Source organism: Thunnus albacares, chromosome 2, assembly GCF_914725855.1.
Source record: "Thunnus albacares chromosome 2, fThuAlb1.1, whole genome shotgun sequence".
Taxonomy (NCBI): Eukaryota; Metazoa; Chordata; class Actinopteri; order Scombriformes; family Scombridae; genus Thunnus; species Thunnus albacares.
The window spans coordinates 35,394,590-35,417,173 of record NC_058107.1 but is presented as its reverse complement, the minus strand read 5'-3'; the positions used below and the strand labels follow the sequence as shown (position 1 = coordinate 35,417,173).

The following is a 22,584-nucleotide window of genomic DNA, read 5'->3' as shown; positions in this document are numbered from 1 at the left end:
TTATGTACTTTTACTGCAATACTTGAACTACATCAAGCTCATAATACTTATGTACTTTTAATGCAATACTTGAACTACATCAAGCTCATAATACTTTTGTACTTTTACTGCAATACTTGAACTACATCAAGCTCATAATACTTTTGTACTTTTACTGCAATACTTGAACTACATCAAGCTCATAATACTTTTGTACTTTTACTGCAATACTTGAACTACATCAAGCTCATAATACTTATGTACTTTTACTGCAATACTTGAACTACATCAAGCTCATAGTACTTATGTACTTTTAATGCAATACTTGAACTACATCAAGCTCATAATACTTTTGTACTTTTACTGCAATACTTGAACTACATCAAGCTCATAATACTTTTGTACTTTTACTGCAATACTTGAACTACATCAAGCTCATAATACTTATGTACTTTTACTGCAATACTTGAACTACATCAAGCTCATAATACTTATGTACTTTTACTGCAATACTTGAACTACATCAAGCTCATAATACTTATGTACTTTTAATGCAATACTTGAACTACATCAAGCTCATAATACTTTTGTACTTTTACTGCAATACTTGAACTACATCAAGCTCATAATACTTTTGTACTTTTACTGCAATACTTGAACTACATCAAGCTCATAATACTTATGTACTTTTACTGCAATACTTTACATCAAGCTCATAATACTTATGTACTTTTACTGCAATACTTGAACTGCATCAAGCTCATAATACTTATGTACTTTTACTGCAATACTTGAACTGCATCAAGCTCATAATACTTATGTACTTTTACTGCAATACTTGAACTACATCAAGCTCATAATACTTATGTACTTTTACTGCAATACTTGAACTACATCAAGCTCATAATACTTTTGTACTTTTACTGCAATACTTTACATCAAGCTCATAATACTTATGTACTTTTACTGCAATACTTGAATTACATCAAGCTCATAATACTTATGTACTTTTACTGCAATACTTGAACTACATCAAGCTCATAATACTTTTGTACTTTTACTGCAATACTTGAACTACATCAAGCTCATAATACTTATGTACTTTTACTGCAATACTTGAACTACATCAAGCTCATAATACTTATGTACTTTTACTGCAATACTTGAACTACATCAAGCTCATAGTACTTATGTACTTTTAATGCAATACTTGAACTACATCAAGCTCATAATACTTTTGTACTTTTACTGCAATACTTGAACTACATCAAGCTCATAATACTTTTGTACTTTTACTGCAATACTTGAACTACATCAAGCTCATAATACTTATGTACTTTTACTGCAATACTTGAACTACATCAAGCTCATAATACTTATGTACTTTTACTGCAATACTTGAACTACATCAAGCTCATAATACTTATGTACTTTTACTGCAATACTTGAACTACATCAAGCTCATAATACTTATGTACTTTTAATGCAATACTTGAACTACATCAAGCTCATAATACTTTTGTACTTTTACTGCAATACTTGAACTACATCAAGCTCATAATACTTTTGTACTTTTACTGCAATACTTGAACTACATCAAGCTCATAATACTTTTGTACTTTTACTGCAATACTTGAACTACATCAAGCTCATAATACTTATGTACTTTTACTGCAATACTTGAACTACATCAAGCTCATAGTACTTATGTACTTTTAATGCAATACTTGAACTACATCAAGCTCATAATACTTTTGTACTTTTACTGCAATACTTGAACTACATCAAGCTCATAATACTTTTGTACTTTTACTGCAATACTTGAACTACATCAAGCTCATAATACTTATGTACTTTTACTGCAATACTTGAACTACATCAAGCTCATAATACTTATGTACTTTTACTGCAATACTTGAACTACATCAAGCTCATAATACTTATGTACTTTTAATGCAATACTTGAACTACATCAAGCTCATAATACTTTTGTACTTTTACTGCAATACTTGAACTACATCAAGCTCATAATACTTTTGTACTTTTACTGCAATACTTGAACTACATCAAGCTCATAATACTTATGTACTTTTACTGCAATACTTTACATCAAGCTCATAATACTTATGTACTTTTACTGCAATACTTGAACTGCATCAAGCTCATAATACTTATGTACTTTTACTGCAATACTTGAACTGCATCAAGCTCATAATACTTATGTACTTTTACTGCAATACTTGAACTACATCAAGCTCATAATACTTATGTACTTTTACTGCAATACTTGAACTACATCAAGCTCATAATACTTTTGTACTTTTACTGCAATACTTTACATCAAGCTCATAATACTTATGTACTTTTACTGCAATACTTGAACTACATCAAGCTCATAATACTTTTGTACTTTAACTGCAATACTTGAACTACATAAGCTCATAATACTTATGTACTTTTACTGCAATACTTGAGCTACATCAAGCTCATAATACTTTTGTACTTTTACTGCAATACTTGAACTACATCAAGCTGCTTTGCTCCCCATTGTCAATGGTTCCTTCCATCTACTCCAGTACAAAATCTGTAATTTCTAACCATGTTACTGGCACTGTTTAGTTGGTTCCTGGCATTAACAGTCAGCAAAACGAGGACTCAAAAGTTTTGCTTTTGTTTCGGTGAAGACAAAAGGAAATATCATATTTCATATTTTCCTCCTGCTGTTGCTGCAGAGCAGGCTTGTGGTTGACACCTTAAAATGATCAAGGTATCAGTTGTGACTCTTATCTCCTGAAACTTGACAGCTCTGGTAAATATAGCATTTAAGATTGTATTTTTTCCTGCTTCTAGTGCGTCAAAAATACTTCTTGCAAACATCAGATGGCAACTTTGACTGACAGTTACAGTCAAATACGACCTGTGACCTTTTAAGGAGCAGTTAATGGAGCGCACAGTCGGCAGTGGAAAGTTTCCTCGAATGAATGGAATATAGCGAGGCATGTAGCGAGGCTGTTCACACTGTACAGAATATGTACAGAAACACTTAAAGCGCATTAAAATGAAAAGTGGAAAGAGAAAGGGATGGAATAACCAGGGAAGTGTGGGCACGTGAAGGAGAAACTGTCCATCACATCACATGAGTGCAGTTGACTTCTTAGAATTTTTTTCCTTTTAGGAAACTCTGCTTTTAGGTCTCAAAGTAATCTTTGTAATCTTTTTTTAAGACACAGACTTTCCTCTTTTGACCCTCCGAAACCATGTCATGATAATTCTGGGGCCTCCAACCTGATGCAAGCAGAGTTCAGTATTACTGCACATGACAGAGCTATCTAAACATAATCCTGGAATCTATTTTTTGTTAACAGGAACCTCAGTCTAATTTGGTGAGGATAACAGCCCCCCATTTAATAACAATAAAAGGATGTGGTCATTGGTCAGGGACCTCGTTAATACAGAAGTACAAGTCTACTTGCAGTTTGATTCTGGGTACTCTCCAATGTCTTGCAGCGACAGGAGTTCCTCAAATACGCTTTAGATGACAAAGAAAATGAGGTGAGAATTGTTATATGTATGCACTTCGAAAACCTTGTGTTTTAAAACTTTGTATGAATGATTTTTGTATGTTGGTTCCTTTAGAGATTCTTTTTGCGATAAAAATCTCTGACTGTCTTCAGACGGTCCTGACTAAACCTTATTTGCAGGTCAAAAGACATCTAGGTTGACCCAGGAATAAATTTTGTTGAAAAATGTGAGGATCTGCTTTACATTAAACTTTACAATAGTCATTTTAATGTTGTTGAAGCAACAGATACATGTCATTTAGATGCAAACTTTCACTTTTAAAACTTTAGCTCAGATTTAAATCTGCAATAAGTTATTACAACAAGTCGTGAACACAACACTGACATATCACAAACCTTTTATGATATGATATGTTAAACTTTTTAGCAAATAGTTGCTTATTTCTACATCCAGCAGTTACGGAGTAACATTATCATTCATTTGGAGTCGTGTTTCTGTCCACCTCGTGGATGTAAAGGCCCCTTCAAACTGTGTGATTTTGGACTGTCTGAGACAAAAATTAATAATCATGAGAGGATTGTGGTGAAATCTTTGGTCGTCAATCCAAAATGGTGCACCGAAACCTCACTGTGAGACTCATTTACCGACGACTGATTTGGATTTAGGGGGAAAACACACTCATTCTGTAACACACAAACCAAAATGATGGTGAAATAAAAGTGTTTGTGATTGCATTTTCAAAATATAAGAGCCGCAGACATGAGCTGTGTGGTCCATGTCTGGTTTCATATGCCTTTTTCTCTTTACATTGTGGCGCTTTCATTGTCTGATGGCCTTAATCTGACACTGTGGTCTGACACAGATTTTGACCTAGATTTTATCATAGGCGTCTTGTTCAATGTGACATCAATAAACTTATGCGGTTGGTGTTGTTGATGTTGAGCAGGTAGTGTACAGTGGCTTTTTAGAGCTTTTTCTCTGAAAACAGCTGCCTGCTGCGGCAAAACAGTAAAGTTTCAGCGGGACAGCTAAACAATGAGCTGAAACTTGCTATAAAGCTCCGTAAAACCGAGGGGAGCTGCAGAGTCACTGAATAGGTTTATCACTGACCTGCTGGCAGTTAAAAATGCCCATATAGGTTACAAATTATTTTGTTGTTTAGGTCTGAGAAATGTAAAATCTAGCTGAGATGAGCTCTTAACTTGTTGAAAATTTGAATGGGTCATTGATTACATGGATACAAATGTTATTTTCTTCATAGACATGAAGACAATTTTTTAAAAAGCACACTCTTAAACAAGTTAATTAACAAGTTATCAAGTTTATCAAGGAACCATTTAAGCTCCTAAGGCCCTCGACTGGTTCCTTGAGGAACACTGGGCAGGTTTCATGAAGGTTGATGGCACTTCCTTGTTTTTTGGAGAATATCTGCATTATTTCAACAGCTAATGAATTATATCACTGCGCTAAAGGGGGGAAAAAAACTGATGATTAAACACAATTTTGAATCCAAACACTAAACAGACTTCAGTATCTCCAGTTATTTACTTTACTTATCAGTGTCTGTAGGAGGCCTGACCTTTCTTTTCTGATGTAGGAAGTCAGGAAATTTAGATTCAGTGGTTGACAGATAGGTTTCACTTGAGAGGCTGATAAGAAAGCCTAAATGTGTCAATAATAGAATGCGGATGGGTTCATGCACTGCCTGTAATGAGGAAGCATCTGCAGTCTTTCTTTTTTTTCTGCTGTAGGCATTACTTTTGCTTCTGCAGCAGTCTCAGCAGAGGTCCTTACAGTTTCGCCTTATCTTGAAAATTCAGAGAAAACAAAACAAAGTCTGTCTATTTTGCTTAAAGGCCAAAGGAACTTTAGTCTCGATCTTAGTGTTGACATGACTTTTTCTAGTCAGGACCACACAGTTCTTATTGGAAATCTCCTCTTCCACATGCATACATCAAAAGAAAAAGTTTTTCACGCTGCAATAAGACACAGTTAGATGTGTTAGTGTTGCTCCTTCATGCACCGTTAATTTTGCTGCATCAGTTCCGTTACCGTATCTAGGCTTTATCAGATTTCCTGGTATATGCTCGTTTGATGTGTGATAACATTTCTGTGTGCATGAACCCTTTTTCCTTTCAGTGACTTTTTACCTCATCATTATTGGTTTGCTTATTATAATGTTGATATAGGACTTTATATCAAAATGTGAGGATTGTGTTTCAGTTAAAAGTTAGCTGATGACACAAAATATGAAATTAAAACTCACAATATGAAACTAAAAATCAGGATCGCCCTATCTTATTTTGTTGTTGTTGATCTGGTTTATCTTCAAACCCTGTTACCAAAGTGCTTTCATTTGATTTTATTGCTTTCGCGGTGCGAGACAATGTGGTGATACAAACTACAATACATTGATAATGTTTTTAAAAAGTAGTAAAACTAGTACAACAAAATTGTGAACTTAATTGACCTCTGACTGGCAGCAGCTTTAAGGAGATGACATTGTGATCCTACAGATCCAACATTTTTTGATAAATAATTCCCTCAAAGTAATACGTTGTGTGCTCAGCTACACCTCAATTACCTTCAAATTACTTCTGTTCCCTCAAATTAATCATTTGTGCTCTAGGAGTGATAGACTTTCACCAAGGGAAATCCAAGATAACACTGTTGTGCTGAACAGCCAAAACACAAAATATATCCATATATCTCAGTCTAAGAAGAAAATAAAATATTATTAAATACACGCGTGCTGCAGTGAGCGTGTCAAGAACAAATGGAAGTCAAACGTAGTTTGATAGAGGGAACAAAAATAAGTTACTCATTTCAGCACCGATCAGGCTTTAGACACATTTGGAGAATTGACTCATAAAACCACATTACACACAGTGTAAAATGTAAATCGGTGTATTATATGCACAAAATGCATCATGTGTGATGAAATGTACCCTTAAAAAGTATTTAAAATATGTCAGGTAGGTTTAAATTTTTAAAGTTGGTCTTTATATTTCTTTAAGTGTTGCTGGAGTTTTTACCTTTTTAGACTTTTTTCCTTCTCTATGCATCTAGGACATAGGTGAAGTCAGGTCAGAACTCTGCTTTTAGGTCTCAAAGTTATCTAGTAATCTTTTTTTAAGCATGATGAACTTGATATATAAATATGGAAATATAATTAATTTGCCAAAAAAAAAAGAAAAAAGATTGTATGTAAAATTCAACCACAGACTTTCCTCTTTAGACCCTCCGAAACCATGTCATGATAATTCTGGGGTCTCCAACCTGATGCCAGCAGAGTTCAGTATTACTGTACATGACAGAACTATCTAAACATAATCTTGGAATATACATCTTATTTTTGTTAAGGGGAATTTCAGTCTAATTTGGTGGGGATAACAGCCCCCCATTTAATTATAAGAAAAGGATGTGGTTATTGGTGAGGGACCTCGTTAATACAGAAGTACAACTCTGCCTGCAGCTTCATTCTTGGTACTCTCCAATGTCTTGCCAAGTATTTTCTGTTCCTGATTCAAGCTTCTTTTAACCCAACTTGGTAAAATCATACTTAATTTGACCAGATTTCTTTTTTGTTTCTTTTTAAACTCTTAACATTTGATTCAGCGCTTTGCAAACAGCAACTTGAGCTCTTCACAGTACTGAATCTGCATTATTGAAAATAACCAATGACTTCCTTCTAGCTGCTGACTAGGATAACTGCTCTGTCCTTTTGCTCTTAGACATAACTGCAGCCTTTGCAGATTATTCCATTCTCATTCACAGGTTAAACCAGTGGGTGGGGGTCTCTGGTTCTGCCTTAAACTGGTTTTCTTCATATTTATCCAACAGATCCTTCAGTGTCTCTATTAGCAACTCATCTTCTTCCTCTGCCCCCATGTCCCGTGGTGTCCCCCAAGGCTCCATACTTGGTCCAATCCAGTTCTCCATCGATTTGCTTCCGCTAGGTCACATTATTCAAAAACACAACATTTCTTTTCACTGTTATGCGGATGACACACAAATCTACCTCCCCTACAGCCTAATAACTGCAACAAACTAAATGACCTCAATAACATCCTGGATGGATGAAAACTCTCTTCAGCTTAATGAGAATAAAATCGCAGCATTTGACCAACATTATTTTCTCCTCATCTTGGCCCATTGACTCCATCTGTTAAATCACATTGCAAAAAATCTCGGGAGTCATTTTCAATTCAGAATTGAAGTTTGACAAGCAAATCAATCAGGTTGTAAAAATAAGTTTCATGCATCTCCATATCATCTCCAAACTCAGATCAATTCTCTGTACCTCTCTACCTGGCAAAAGTCATCCATGCCTTCATGTCTTCCTGCCATGATTATTGCAATTTTATATTTTGTTATCACTCAATCTTGTTTATCACACCTCCAACTAGTTCAAAATGCAGCAGCAAGAGTTTTGACAAGGTCAAAAAAGAGGGAACATGTCACTCCCACTCTTACCTCCAAACACCCCCTTTAAAATCCTGATGTTTGTGTAAAAAGTGTTAAATGTCTTTGCCCCCCTCTTACATTACAGAACTCCTGGTCCCATATAACACTGTCAGAGAACTGAGATTATCTGACCAAAGACCTCTGTCTGTCCTGAGATCCAGGGCAAAGTGTTATGGGGACAGGGCTTTCTCTATTGCTGCTCCAAAACTATGGAGTTCTCTTCCTTCCACCATCCGATTCTCCCCCACTATTGAGATTTTCAAGAGTTATCTCAAAACATACTTCTACTCATTAGCTTTTAACTGTGACTAACTTAATCCAGCTCAGATATTTCTCTTGAGGCCTCTTTAGGTCTGTGTTGCCACTATGGGCTCTGTGTGACCATATGCATTTACTTGTATTATTATTATTATTATTATTGTTGTTGTTGTTGTTGTTGTTGTTGTTGTTGCTGTTGTTGTTATTATTCTTATTTAATTTATTTTTCTTTTCTGTTGTTTTGTTTTTGTCTTCTTCTCTGTGTTCTTTGAAGCACTTTGGATAAACTGTGTGGTGCGTAAAGTGCTATATGAGTGAGTTTTTCTGTAACTGCATCTGAAAGCAATACTGGATTCAGACGGAAAAACTTAAAATAATTTTGGATGCAATCAAAACGTGCTATGAAAGACCCTAACCCTAATCCCTAACCCCTAACCACAACAAAACACCATCTATTGGCTGCATTGCTTTCTGGTCTGTTTATGGAAACTTTGTACAGACATTTATGTCCCACTCAGGATGAAATGCAATAACTTTGGTGATCCTTTCCTTAACTTTTCCTCAAGCACCATAATCAGGTCAAAATCTCAGTTTTTCACAACACTTAAATTTATGGCAAAATACTTGTAAAACTACATTTCCATGAGCCTCAGCTGTACTTTGTGTTTTGTGACAATTAGCAAATGTTAGCATGCTAACACGCTAAATTAAGATGGTGAATATGGTAAACATTATACCTGCTAAACATCTGAATGTTTGTGAATGTGAGAATGTCGCTGTTCTAGCATTGGCAAATAGCTGAAAGAACTGCTGTGCCTAAAGCTGTGCAGACAATGTACAGATTAGCTGGATTTTAACCACAAGTAGATCATACCAGACCAATTTTAGAATTGGGACAAATTTCTGCCACATTGGTTGTTATTTGACATTCAGTTTGAGGTCATGAGGTTTAATTAACCCTTTAACATCACCCTTTTTATAGAATTTTCACCTACTTGGCACACCCAAATGGAAAAGCTTATAACAGAAGAACTGTAAGGCCATGATGCATGTATTAGGCTTCATTCGACAAGTGATATCTTCTAGTTTCTGGAAATGTGTTTGTTTAGCATGTGGCTAAAACACAAACAAAATTACATCAGTTCAAATAAGGCTCAAAAAAGTGTTTTTGGTCCTCATCTATAATGAGTCATATTTGAATAACAATAATTAGGACATGCTTTATGCCACAACTATGCAGAACACCACATACCTTCTACATCTTGTCAACCTGTATAAAATTCCAGACCTCTAGGCCTAACCTTATGGGAGCTTGGAAGTTTTTAGTTTGTGGTGTCACTGGTGTCCCCGAACCTCTCCAATCATCTCCAATTGGCCAAATTGTGCCGATTGCTTTTACTCATTACTGTGTGATGCTACCGCTTACAACTGACTTAAGCTGGTCGCCAGTGACCCGGAGGATGTTAAAAGGTAAATCACCTGAACAATGATCAATTACCTAGCTGCCGGATGACTGGTTGGATTTCTGGGAGGTCAGAAATATTGCACAGTCTGATTTCCCGCATGGCTGCAGTTGATATATCTGCAGCTCCTTTTTTTTGCGTTCACTTTTTGTTCATAGTAGGATTACACAAAGTAACGCTGCCTTTTTCTCTTTTTGTCAACATTTTTGGGGATGCAGTTGTCTTGTTTGAATCAACAAAACCAACCAGCCAGTCAATTCATCCATACAGTGTGAGCCTAAAAGTCACAGGTTCAGGCCATGCAGATGGTAAGATTAAAATGTGTAGTGTAAGTTAACACAATATACAATATATACAGTATAGATTAATAAAAATGCACAATGTCTGCCCAGCTTTAGTAGAGCCTCACAGAGCTGCTAGCATGGCTATAGATAATTAGTTTTGTCCTATCAGGCATTATAACTTCAATTAATAACTTAAATATATAAAAATAATTAATTATAATTAGTTGTAATTTTAACTTCATTAGATGTGCACCAGAGATCAAAAAGAGCCTCTTTCTCATGAGCAAAGTCTTTGTTTTTTCAACCTCCGAAACTTTTGATGGTATGCTTCAGGCACCAGCTTGTATGTAAGCACAGCAGCTTTTATTTTGTCAAAATCAAGACTGTCTTCCACCGGAAATGACGAGTAAACCTTCTGTGCTTTACCCATAGATGTATAAAGAGAACTGGATACAGGAAGAGAGAAGCAAATTTGACATAATGGTCAAACCATGTAAGTACAACATCACATGATGCACACTGGCTCAAAAAGACTTCTTCCTATAGACTTACATTGTGAAAGAGATGTCTGTAAATCAGCAGATACATTTTTTTGACTGTCACAACCCAAGTGAAATGACTCGTTTCACTGTCATAATTTGATCCGTTCGGTCTGATCCTAGAAGAGCCACATGATTAAATTGTTTTATCCCAATTCAAGTTAGCCGGAGGGCTAAACTGGAAGTAGCCAGCTTGGCCAGTGAAAGTCACTAGTGCACTTGCTCTATGGGTCCCACAGATGCAGAAGCAACGCGGAGGAAGTTGCGCCACTGAGGAACTTTCATAGGAATGAATGGGGCCCTGCCTCCAACGCTATATCCAGCTCTAATCCATGGCTTTACCACTCAGGATGCATTGCAACAACAGCATCCACACGTTTCGGCCACTTCAGTGTTGAAGCCACCCGTTCAAACATGATGAAATATTTGTCAACATCCCTTGCCATGTTTCTACAGTAGCCAAGAATAGACAAACCAAACACTGGCTCTAGAGAAGGCCTGTCTACTGCACGCTTGAAAGAGGAGGGTGACGGGAAGGGTATTCAGTTGGTTGCAATGATGTCACTTAATCTTACACACTGGTCCTTTAATCTGACACAGAACAGCACACAGCAGGGAGTTGATTGGGCTCTTAATGACCCTGCTCATATACAGATTTAAAAAACTTGTCTGGGGTTCGTATCATGTATTAAGAGAGCTGCTCTTGCAGTGTTACAGCGAAAAAATCCCCTGTGGCCCAAAAAGCATTATCCCCTTATAAAAGTCTATAGTCTATAAAACAGTTGACAAGACACTTTAAACTGCAAATAAGGTCAATTATTAATCTTTGTAGTATGAATTTTTAATTCATGAAGGTTTTATATTTGTAAAACTTTCCTCAGGCCTGGAAAAGAGATTTTAAAATTTAATCCCAATGTAAAGTCTGTGGGCCGAGCGGGAACTCGCAGGTGGGGCCAGTGGAAGATACACTACTGTGCATATTCAGTGGGCCACACAACGCTGTAGCAAACCTGGAAACTAGAAAACTTTTTAAGCTTATGCTCCAGGCAAGCAATTTTCATTTGAGTGAACAGGTGCCATCTTTGAGTCCAGTACCCAGTTCCTATAATACACCATGGTTCGCATGGGTCGAGTTCCTTTGTCTAGTGTGCCAACACCTTACCCAATAGTTTCTCAGTTCCAATGAAAGTTAGCTGAGAATGTTGCAACTATTCTCACTAGAAAAACATCAGCATTGGTTGTTTGCTAAAACACTTAACACGTCCTGTTTACATTTTCAAGACAGACAACCCCTTGTGGCTGACCAGATGATGACTCTAATTTTTGAGATGCAAATACAATCATAATGTGACTTTCATATGTAGGCTGCAAAAAACCTCATATGGAGGAGGTTTACGTAGATGGTTAACTTTGACACCAAATCATTCTCTTCACATCCTGTCTCCTATCAGCAGTGTTTTTGTTACCCGACCACAATCTTTTCCTTACCCATCTAATTTTTGTGCCTGAACCTAACCAGACGTTAGCCACAGAGCTTTCACATCAAACACTGATGAATCTTTTACTTACGATAATCAGTTGTTTTGTAAGACACTGACAGACAATGCCGTCCTGCCAACGATCCTATGGGTTGTTTTGGAAGGCAATGACAAAATAATAATTATAATAGTTAAAATTAATATAAACAAACATCAATAAAACTTTTGAGTTGTGAACTGTAATGTAATGTCAACAACCAATTGGTAACTCATAACAGGAATTTGTCTTTCTGAAAGTTTAGACATATGACATGGTGGGGAATATTGTCTGAAAAGCAAACAAACACTGATGCTAGTGTCAATCATTCAAGGCTTAATAAACTGTATTTAATGCCAGTTTTTTTTTTTTTTTACCTCATCATTGGTAAAATTAAAATAGTACTCATTGTAATGTCTGTCATGAGTTGTCTGATGGCATGCTTGCACATGTTTTGCAAGTGATAACTATGACAAGCTTTCCTATTACTACCTTCATGCCCACATGACATGCAGGTAATATGCTCAGTAGATGAACAAACAAAATAATTTGTGAAATTATTTTATTTGGATTATGAAAGAAAAGAAAAACATGATCAGTGATTATAGATCAGTGAAAATGGCCCCCTAGAGGAAAATTACATTTTGCTCACTCAGCAGTAAACAACCCCCTCCTCCTCCACATCCTAAAAAAAGGACTTCCTTATTTGCTGCTTTATAAACCCAGACTCTACTACATTCACTCTCAAAGACTCTCACATCCTCATTGGTGCTGAAAGATCAAAACAACCACCAAGATGACAACTAAACCGCTGCTCCTCCTGGCTGCACTGATTCTCTGCTGTTGCTGTGCTTCTCTGCATGGTGAGAGATTTTTCTTTTATATTATATAATTTTTTTATCATCATCTCTTACTTTTACTTAACTCCATTATCCAGTCAACAGGATTTATTCTTTCAGTTTAATATTTTTGTAAGTTGTGCAACTAAAGTTAATGAAACAGTAAGATGTCATCTGCATATAGTGATATTTTTACTAACCTTCAAGCAGGACAACTTAAGTTACGCCTTTTAAGTTGCTCTAATTGATCAGATACTTTATACATTAATTTTAATACCTTGCAGTAGGCTCAAGACATATCTTTTTATTTTCTGTATTAATGATCTCATATTATTAATATTTACTTTGTTCAAATGTATTGTTCCTGTTTTTTGTGTAAACCTTTAATGTCTAATTTTTATTTTTATTTTATTTGACCTGGTTTTCTACTTTTTGTCATTCCGTGGTACATTTAACTACACTATTCTATAAATAAGGATTCTACATCTATATTAAAAAGCACAAAACCTTGTTAAACTTTTAGTATTATGGTTGAAAGTACAGTTACCTTGTGTTCAAAGTTGATTCTTGAGTTTGGAAACAGTAGTTTGACAAAAAAACAAACAAACAAACAAACAAAAAAAAACAATTTAACTCAGGGTTCACTTAGAAGCTTTTTCTAGAGCTTTCAAGCGTACAGTCTTTCTCAGTGACGTGAGTTTGCTGAGGTAAGACCACATATTTTCACGAGGTTTCATACTTTGGTTGAAAGCTACTGAAAAAGCTAGTAAGTGAACCTCGAAGGGTTTTTTTCATTCTGATTTTCAGGTTTTAAAATGATTTGAAATGTGTTGTCATTTTGTGGCTTATGACAGTCAGACTGTTGTTGCCTACCATAAATTGAGATACACATTAAACTTCATCTTGCATTCACAGCTGGGCCGCAGGGATGTAAATGCATACGGACCACCACTACCAGAATCCGTACTCAGTTCATCAAGAAAGTTGAGGTCATTCCTATTCAAGGACGCTGTCGCCACACTGAAATCATGTGAGTATTCATGATCCATCAAAGATTGCAGGAATGTCTTGTTATGGCCTCTGTCAGGACGCTGTAGTTCTCACCTTAACCTCATGTGAGTGAGATATATTTTGCCACAGTGGTGGAAGAAGTATTGAGATTGTTTTCTTATGTAAATGTAACTATATGTAAAAAAATACTCCATTACTTTCAAGGTTTTACCTGCAAAATGTACAAAGTGAAAGTTGCTTGTTATGACTTAACTTCAGTTAACCCATCTATTGCAGTGGTCAAAGTAAGTAAAAGTAGCAATAATGCAATATAGGAATACTCCATTACAATTAAAAGTACAACCTATTTCAGAAGTACAGAAGTTTTATTATCCAAATGTACTTTAAGTATCAAAAAGAAAAGTACTCATTACGCAGCCGAATGACCTTTATTATCATTATATTATTATATTGGATTTTTGTTATTAATTTACCACTATTTTATAAACTGTTGGGTATTTTGTTTATAGTAATTTATCGTATATTATGAGACAATCATGTTTTATTTGTAAAATCCTATTGTTCAAAGTAACCTCTAACTGTAGCCATGTAGTGAAATAACCAATACAATATTTCTCTCTGAAATGTAGTGGAGTAAAAGAATGAAGTAGCAGAAAATAGAAATAGTCATATGATTATTTTGTTATTATAACTGGGAAATACGCTTATTCGTTCTCTTGATGAGAGTTACATGTGAAGATGATACCACTCTCATGTCTGTGCTGTAATTATAGAGCTAAAGCCTGGAGGTAGTTAGCTTAGCTTAGCATTGAGACTGGATGCAGTGGGAAATAGTTCACCTGGCTCTGTCCAACATTCAAAAATATGCCCACCAATATCTCTAAAGCTCACTTATTAACATGTTGTATCTCGTTTTTTTTTTTTTTGTATTTTTCAACTTTGGAGAGAGTAAGGCTAGCTGTTTCCCTCTGCTTCCAGTGTTTATGCTAAGCTAAGTTAATTGCTCTGCACTTAACGCTCTACTCTTGGAAAGAAAGCAAGTTTATTTCCCAAAGTCCACTCCTTAAATTACATAAACTCATATTCTTTTCACAACTGTTGTGGTGTAACATTAGAGTGATGATGAAACATGGAAGTGCCCCATTTGAATACACACATATCCTTTTAAACAAAAACTCACCTCTGCACTGCATCATAGAAATGAAAGTAGCAGAGAAAAAGTACAAAATTGCACAACATGAAAATAGTCAATAAATGATTAACAATGTGCGTCATAATAAATATTTGCAATACAGTATTTCAGTAGAACTTCTGTTGAACTGAAACATACTGTGGCTCCGGATGGGAACCGCAGCTGAGAACCATCTGTGAAGATTTGAACTTCACTATCACTCACTAGTTTTTTTCCATGATTATAATGTTGGAATAGCTCCACTGTTAAATATAATCCATCTTTTTCTCCACAGAGTCACCAGGAGGGACAACGTCAAATTTTGTATTGATCCAAATGTGGAGTGGCTGAACAGCCTGTTGGACAGTTTGAAAAAGTATGTTTTTTCTTTTATTTATTTATTTTTTTTATCAGTGATTGTATCGTTGTTTGTCACAGAATATGAATTTTTCTAACCTCAGTGAAAGGATCAAAAAATCCTGCACACTGTCAATCACTTGTACTCACTTTTTCCATCCTCAGACCTTGATCTGGCAAGATTCAGCTTACAATATCTTGAACAGATTTCTTGATTAGACGATTGTGCCAAAACAACAACAACAACAAAAAAAATAGTAGGCTAGTGTCAAATCATTAATCAAGCTTATACACCAAACATTCTGATGCTTTACTCTGTATAACATCGTGAATTGAATATCTTTGGGTTTTGCACTGCTGGACTCACAAAGCAGGGGATTTGAATCTATTAATAATGGATAAACAAAAACTCAAATGTGCAATGTATGGTGGTGATCATGGAGATGTGAGATTAAGTTTGTTGCCTTTGGTTGCCATGTTTTGGAAAACTTTCAATAGCTTTTTGATGGTACCTTAAATTTAAAAAAAAACTTGCTCTGATTCATTCTCCAGTTTTATTATAGCAGCCCCCAAATGTCCTCTAATTACCCTCCAGCTTACTGTGGATGTTTTGAAACTGAAATGTGAAACATCAACAGTGAGCTAGCAGTTTTTGGAGATACTATAATTGATTTTGAGGAACTATAGTAAAAACAGGCAGTGTAATTTTAATTGAAGATTATTTTCTCCACTTCCTGGCATGACAAAACGTGTATTGACCAAAATATTGTTGTGTCCAAAGGAAGGGCTGCGGCAAAAGGAAGGCTCCCTCTTGTGTTCACTACCGGTTATTTGGATAATGGTAATAAAAAAACAGCACTAAAGTAGAATTTTCATCTTGGTTATCATCACATCCCTGATCACCATCACGGCACTAAACAAATGAATTTGTTACTACTGCTTGTATTAATATTATTCACTCCAGTTTTTAATAATTTCTTCTTGTCTTTTTGTTTTATTAACAGGAAAAGTATGCCCGCCAACTCAACCTCTATGCCACGCACTTCCACTGTTGGCCACGACCAGACCAGCAGTTAGATCAGTTCACATCACATTTGACTTCCTTTTAGGAAGGCTGGGCAGCTGTCAATACTTCTCTTATTCAAATTACTTGCTGTTTACCACCTTAAGTTGTCTTCTTCAGTTGATTGACTTCTCTAGTGTTAATCCTTTGGTACAGACCCTTTACCTATTTCTACCTATTCATTAAGTAAGCAAAAAAGCTTTATTTTCAGTCTTCATATGCTGATTCCACTCTGGAATAAAAGTGTTTATGTTGCAATTCAATTATCTGTTAAAGTTACAAATAACACAATAAAAACAAAATACAGAATTCTTTCCAGTAAAACTGACAACATAATGTGCATTAAATAAATTTTGAATGGTGCTGTAACGTCTGACATGCTTCTGTTGTAATCAAGCTTTGTTCTCTCATGAAGAAATAAATGTGCAGACAAAAAGACTCTTCAAAAAAATGACATTTTTATTGCCTACAGGAGGTGGGGAGAGTCAGGGGGTGAGGACACATGATACAAGTGCTGCTGAGCATGTTTGGTTTTTAACTGAGGTGTAACAGCTCACATATGAAAATACAGCTGTAGCCTTTGTAGAAGTCCATCATTCATTCATGTAAATATCACTGCATCGATACGGTGGGGGGAAACGTCTACATATAACAGTGTCATAACTGTAGTTTGTGTCAGAGCTGGGCCCCCGGGAGCCACTGTGGCCCCCAGAATAGCTACTATCACATCACTTTTGTCTCCAAGATTTCAGTTTTGCATGAAAACATTGGTTTTTATGATCTTCTTTTTATCTGCATTTGCTTTTATGTCATTCCCCCCCCCAGTATAGCACTTAATAACTTCAAGAAAAGTGCTATACAAATAAAGTTAATTATTTTCGTGTCTTTATATTTATCATAAAGAAGATAGCATAAGTCAATTCATAGAGGGAGATGTAATCCTTAAAATTGAAAGTGAATGCAAACATAGGGGGTTCCTCATTGGTCGGTGGTTAAATTGTTCATTTATATTTTAAGTGGAGTTATCTCATCCTGTTTTTGTATAGTTATAAAAATAGGGTAATTTTGCCTATTTGACCAATTTTAAACCTTTTTATTTAGTACTTTATGCAGTTTTTCTTATGAAATTATTATTATATTATATCATGACTTCAGAGAGCAGACTTTGATTTTTACAATATTGACTACCGTGCTGTAGTAACCCTGCAGGCACAACACAAGCCTTAAGGACCTCTATAAAGGCTATATCTGTATCTGTATCTGCATTTGTTTCGTCAGCACCGCCATCTACGACTGACAAACTTTCACTCATCCTCGCAGGCTAACAGTAACTTAATGTCACCGCAGTTTCGCACCTTTTTTTTTTTTTTTGACATTTAACTGTCAAAACATGAAGCACACTTTGGCTTCCATAATACAAACTCTGCTCTGGCAGCTCCACACCACACACACAGCTGCTGGTTTTCATTCCAACCAAACACTCACTGGCTGCTTGCTGCTGTCTGCGCTGGAGGCTAAAGGTTGGATTGGAAACAAAGGTGGTGAAGAGCTGCCGGTCTGGAATCTGAAACCAACACAAAAAAATGGTTCTGACATATTACAGGTGTTAAGTCTTTCAAATCCTCTTTGAGAAATAATGTAGCACCTTGGTTGGTGACTGCTGGTGGCTGAGGATCCTCGCCCAGTTTCACTTCACCACCATTAGCACACATGAATAAAACAAACTTGCTGCACAGTGACGAAAGGCAGCAACTTTTCACTGTTTTTCTAGCAAATCTTTGAGGAAATTTCTAGAAATAACAGCCTTTTATTCCTTGTTCTTGTCGCTCTTTTGAGCTGACTGATGCCTTTTTTTTCTCACCAGATTTCAATTGTAAAGAAAAGACAAGAAACTAAAACATTATTTTTTCCAACTTCAACTGATTGGTTGAGCTCTTTGTAATTTTGGTCATTGACATTGTTGGTTTAGATGCTGACGTTGCTGCCTTTCTCCTCTTCTTTTGGTGTCACTTTATTTCATCAAAGTCCTTTTCCCCAGAAATGTAAGCAGTGTATTAACCTGTGGTCGATATTGTAAATACCGCCAGAACTTACTGAAAATATTCTAGACAACACAACGGATTCGACTCAGATTCACATGTGCATAATCTCATTTTTTAATCAGAGATATTTTGGTGTTTGTTGTGTATTTTAACAGGTTAATACACTGGGAATAAAACATTTACCCTGCAAACTTTCTTAGTTCAGATGCAGCAACCTTGGCCTGGTTGATGGCCGTCAAATTCAACTTATTGGAGCAGATTAGAGACGACAAACCCTTCGTGCAAACGCTAAATGTTTTTTTTTTTTTATCAGAGAATCCTCATTTTCTCCAGAATCGTTGGTGTCTCATCGGCCACCAAAAGACTTTTTTTTAAAACAACCAGCTTGCTGTAAAATCTAGACTACACCTGAATGCACAACTTAACAGTGTTAAGAAAATAACAAAAATTAAAAAAAGAAACAAACAGGGCCAGATATTGAACAACAGGATTTTTTTTTTTTTTTTTACATTCAGAAATTGCATGCGATGATGGCTGTGATAATCCTGTGGAAGATACAGCGAGCTCTCGCCGGGGGGGGGGGGGGGGGGACCACTAACAAGTAAGAGTGTGCATTTTGGACATCTGGTAGAAATTACTGATAGAAAATGAGGAGGATTTGTCCTTAATGTTATGGATACAAAAAAGCACTTCGATTCTTCTTCTTTTTTTTTTTTTTTAAATGGAAGTGAGCAATGATTTTCCTGTTTCAATTCTTCATGATCTCATCCCGAAAGGTTTCAGAAAGGATTGGAGGGACGAATGGGAAGGATGGATGAAAGGGATAGATAGATAGATAGATAGATGATGGATGGCTGGATGATGGCGCTGGGTTAATCTCTGAGCGTCTTGGTCTCATGGGCAGTGCTGCTGTCAGAGAAATTGTACAAACTAGGCACGTTGTTTGTAGAAAAAGTAAGTGAGGTGTGCTCTAAAAGAGACAAAATTAACAGGTCAAAATGCTTACAGGTAATGATAGTTGGATATTGTTGTTGGAAAAAAAAAGTAAAATAAGTGGCTGTAGATGTTGGATGACGTGTGTGAATGTGGAAAAACCTTTTTTTTTTTTGTTGGGAAACATTAAGCAGACAGAAGAAGAAACCAAAACAGTTTAGATTAAGCGTCATCTCAGAGCGTTAAAAGCTTTGAGATGACACTTAAAAATGAATGGAGAAATAAAAGCCATCAAGACAAACTGCTTTCAAACCTAGAACATTTATCTTTTTTTCTTTTTTTTTCTCAAAAACTTGGTAATACTGATTCGTACAAAGTACCAATTGAAAGACTGTATGTTAGTGAGAGAGACACAAAATGCCCGTCGTTCAAAAACAAAGTTGGACAGAGATGTTTTTTTTTGTCTCTACAGGAGTGACAGAGACAGGTGGAGGTGGTATTCACATATGAGCTCTTAGTGCACCGGGCAAAGAAAAAAAAAAAAAAAAAAAGTACAACACCAAGTATATCTTTGATTTGTGAGAAAAAATACACCCCTTTTTTTATCGGAGGTGGTACATTCCCCTCACAGATGTGAAAAGACGCCCCGTCATCAAAGACAATTTAATTTTTTTTTTTTATGTACACTGTTGTACAAAATCAGAAGAGAAAAAAAACCCTGTGAGGTGAGTTTAGGAGTGAAGTATAGGCCTCAAACTGCTCACAAAGATCAACTCCACCAAAAACCGGAGGGAGGTTGTATCCGTCAAAGCGTCAAATCATGTGCAAATGAAGCAAAGCCGATACTGCCCGTCCAGGCCGGTTAAAACTGATCCGACTGCGGTTTAAAGCTGAGGTTACAGGGTGCCGTGTTGTGCTGACACCTTTCATCCCAAAAAATTATGGCTTTTTTTTTGTTTGTTTGTTCAAAATACTGAACAGAGAAAATGTAAAAGTTTTTATGATACACTAATTCAATCTCAAAGAATCAGGGCTTCCTAGACACTACAGTGTGAAGCGTGTCAGATATGTTAAGCACTGTGAGTGTGTGTGTGTGTGTGTGTGTGTGTGTACAGCTGTAGGCAGCTATTGGAGAGTCCCCCCCCCTCCCCCCCTGCATAGTTAGGGCTGGGTGTCGAACCTCAATACTGTTTTTTTTGGCACCGACCAGAATGTGTCGTCATAGCACCAAATATCAAAGACTGCCATTGCTGAAAGCTGGTATCGAATGTCCGGTCAAATCTGTGTTTTATTTGTTGGATATTTACTGATTTTAACTGCTATTTTTTTTTAGACTTGTATGGCTGTTTGTCTTCAGACATTTCACATTTGAGAATTTTTGTTAAATGGGGGGAAAAGTTTTGAAGAAAAACTTTTATATTTCTTAAAGAAAGATATTGAAAAGAAGGTATCGTTTTAGTATCTGTCATACCGGCAGTAGTACTGAAAAATTTCAAACCCAGCCCTACAACTGCATTCATTTATCTCGTCCATCCCACATTGATACTTGAGTCTTTTCTCCACGAGTCGTACAGCAAAACCAAATAACTACATTTTAAAGTTTATCTGAACGTTTTTTGTTTGTTTTTTTGCACCTTCTGACGGCTCAAAACTTGGACAGAGTTGTTTTACCCAAGTTTTTTTTTTTTTTTTTTTTTTTTGAGAATGGAGCAAAAGTGAAGTGCAGCAGTAGTAGTAGTTTTTTATCAAAAACGCACTCAGACGTGGGACTTTTGCAACAACAACAATAACAACATACTGTCTGTCAGTACATACATTACCTGTGCTTATAAAGGATTTTCAGAATAATAGCTTCCTGTTTGGTTTTGCTTGTACGATGTGAGAGTATTTCATCTGAGAGGTACTGCTGAATGCATAGCATAGCCCTGAGTTACAACTTACATAAAGGGCTATTAGTTCTAATCATCTGACACAAATATACAAAGTTTAGTCCACAGGAATCTAGCATTAAGAGGCTGCAACAACCAATTTTATAGTGAGCCTTCGGTAAATACATTCGACTCCTGGTCACAAATCATGAGCAGATTCTTCTCAGGAAGTTTTTTTTTTTTTTTTTTTCTTTAAACATTTTCTGCCACCAATAAATAAATATTGTCTTCTTTATCGACAGAGCATAAGTTACTCATTCTGGGAAGATTTCTTTGGCCAGTTGGGTGAAAAGTTGGGAAACAGGACGATACTGTTTTAAGACTGTAGGTGTTCAAAAAAGCACGACTTCAAAAGATAAAAATCTAAAGCGTCTAAATTGTCGGTCGATGTCAGGATTGTGTTACAAATATATTAATATGTATTAAAATATTTTTTTTTTCAAAGCAGGTCAATAAGTAAGGGGCTAATTTAGTTCCGATGCTTATAAAAAAAATTTGAGATTTGAGCGCTAATTTGGTCTTAATTTCCTGTTTGATTACTTCAACGATGCTGCAGAAAACTCACGAGTTGCATCTTTTTAAACTACAGTGAGCGTGAGACGGCCGAGAGGAACACTGATACGTACTGCAAGTAAAAATATTCAGCAATGATAAAAGAGAAAGTTACTGCAAGGTGCAAGACCCGTATTATAGAGGAAAACAGATAAGACGTGAATGCAGTAGCCCAGTAACATCCACGCAGCACGGTGAGGCGGCTTTCAGGTTGAACTTTGCTACTCAACAAGATAACGGATGAAATACTTTTCAGGTTGTTGTTTTAAAAAAAAAACAAAAACAGTAGATCGGGCAACATAATCCCAAACGATCAGGAAATATGATCCAGAAAAAAAAAAGTAAATCGACAGACACGTACATGAGATACGATCCATTATTTTCCACAAGGCAAGTGTCAATCTGAAAGCCCCTAAAAACAATACATCATCAATATTATCAGTGCTGTTGTGTGACCAAACATTCATAAGACTCACAGCTGTGACATGAGATGATTTCATATTCTAGTTTCCATATGAAATATACCAAATTTAGTGTTTTCATGACGTTACCTTACATGTAAAGGACCAATTAACTTTTTTTTTTTAAGCTTAAAAATGGCAGGTAATTTCTCACGTCATTCAGTTTGACTTCCAAATTATAAAATTTTAAGTGTATTTTG

The 22,584-nt window shown here is 36.0% G+C and overlaps 1 protein-coding gene across 1 annotated transcript; it reads left to right on the top strand.

Annotated features, from left to right (window-relative positions):
• Positions 1-12,752: 12,752 nt before the first annotated feature.
• Positions 12,753-16,739, top strand: LOC122967695 (C-X-C motif chemokine 10). Its single transcript, XM_044332473.1, has 4 exons — positions 12,753-12,890; positions 13,782-13,896; positions 15,344-15,424; positions 16,410-16,739. The coding sequence occupies exons 1-4, from the start codon at positions 12,824-12,826 to the stop codon at positions 16,480-16,482; spliced, it is 336 nt and encodes a 111-aa protein (XP_044188408.1). The 5' UTR covers positions 12,753-12,823; the 3' UTR covers positions 16,483-16,739.
• The last annotated feature ends 5,845 nt before the right edge of the window (positions 16,740-22,584 follow it).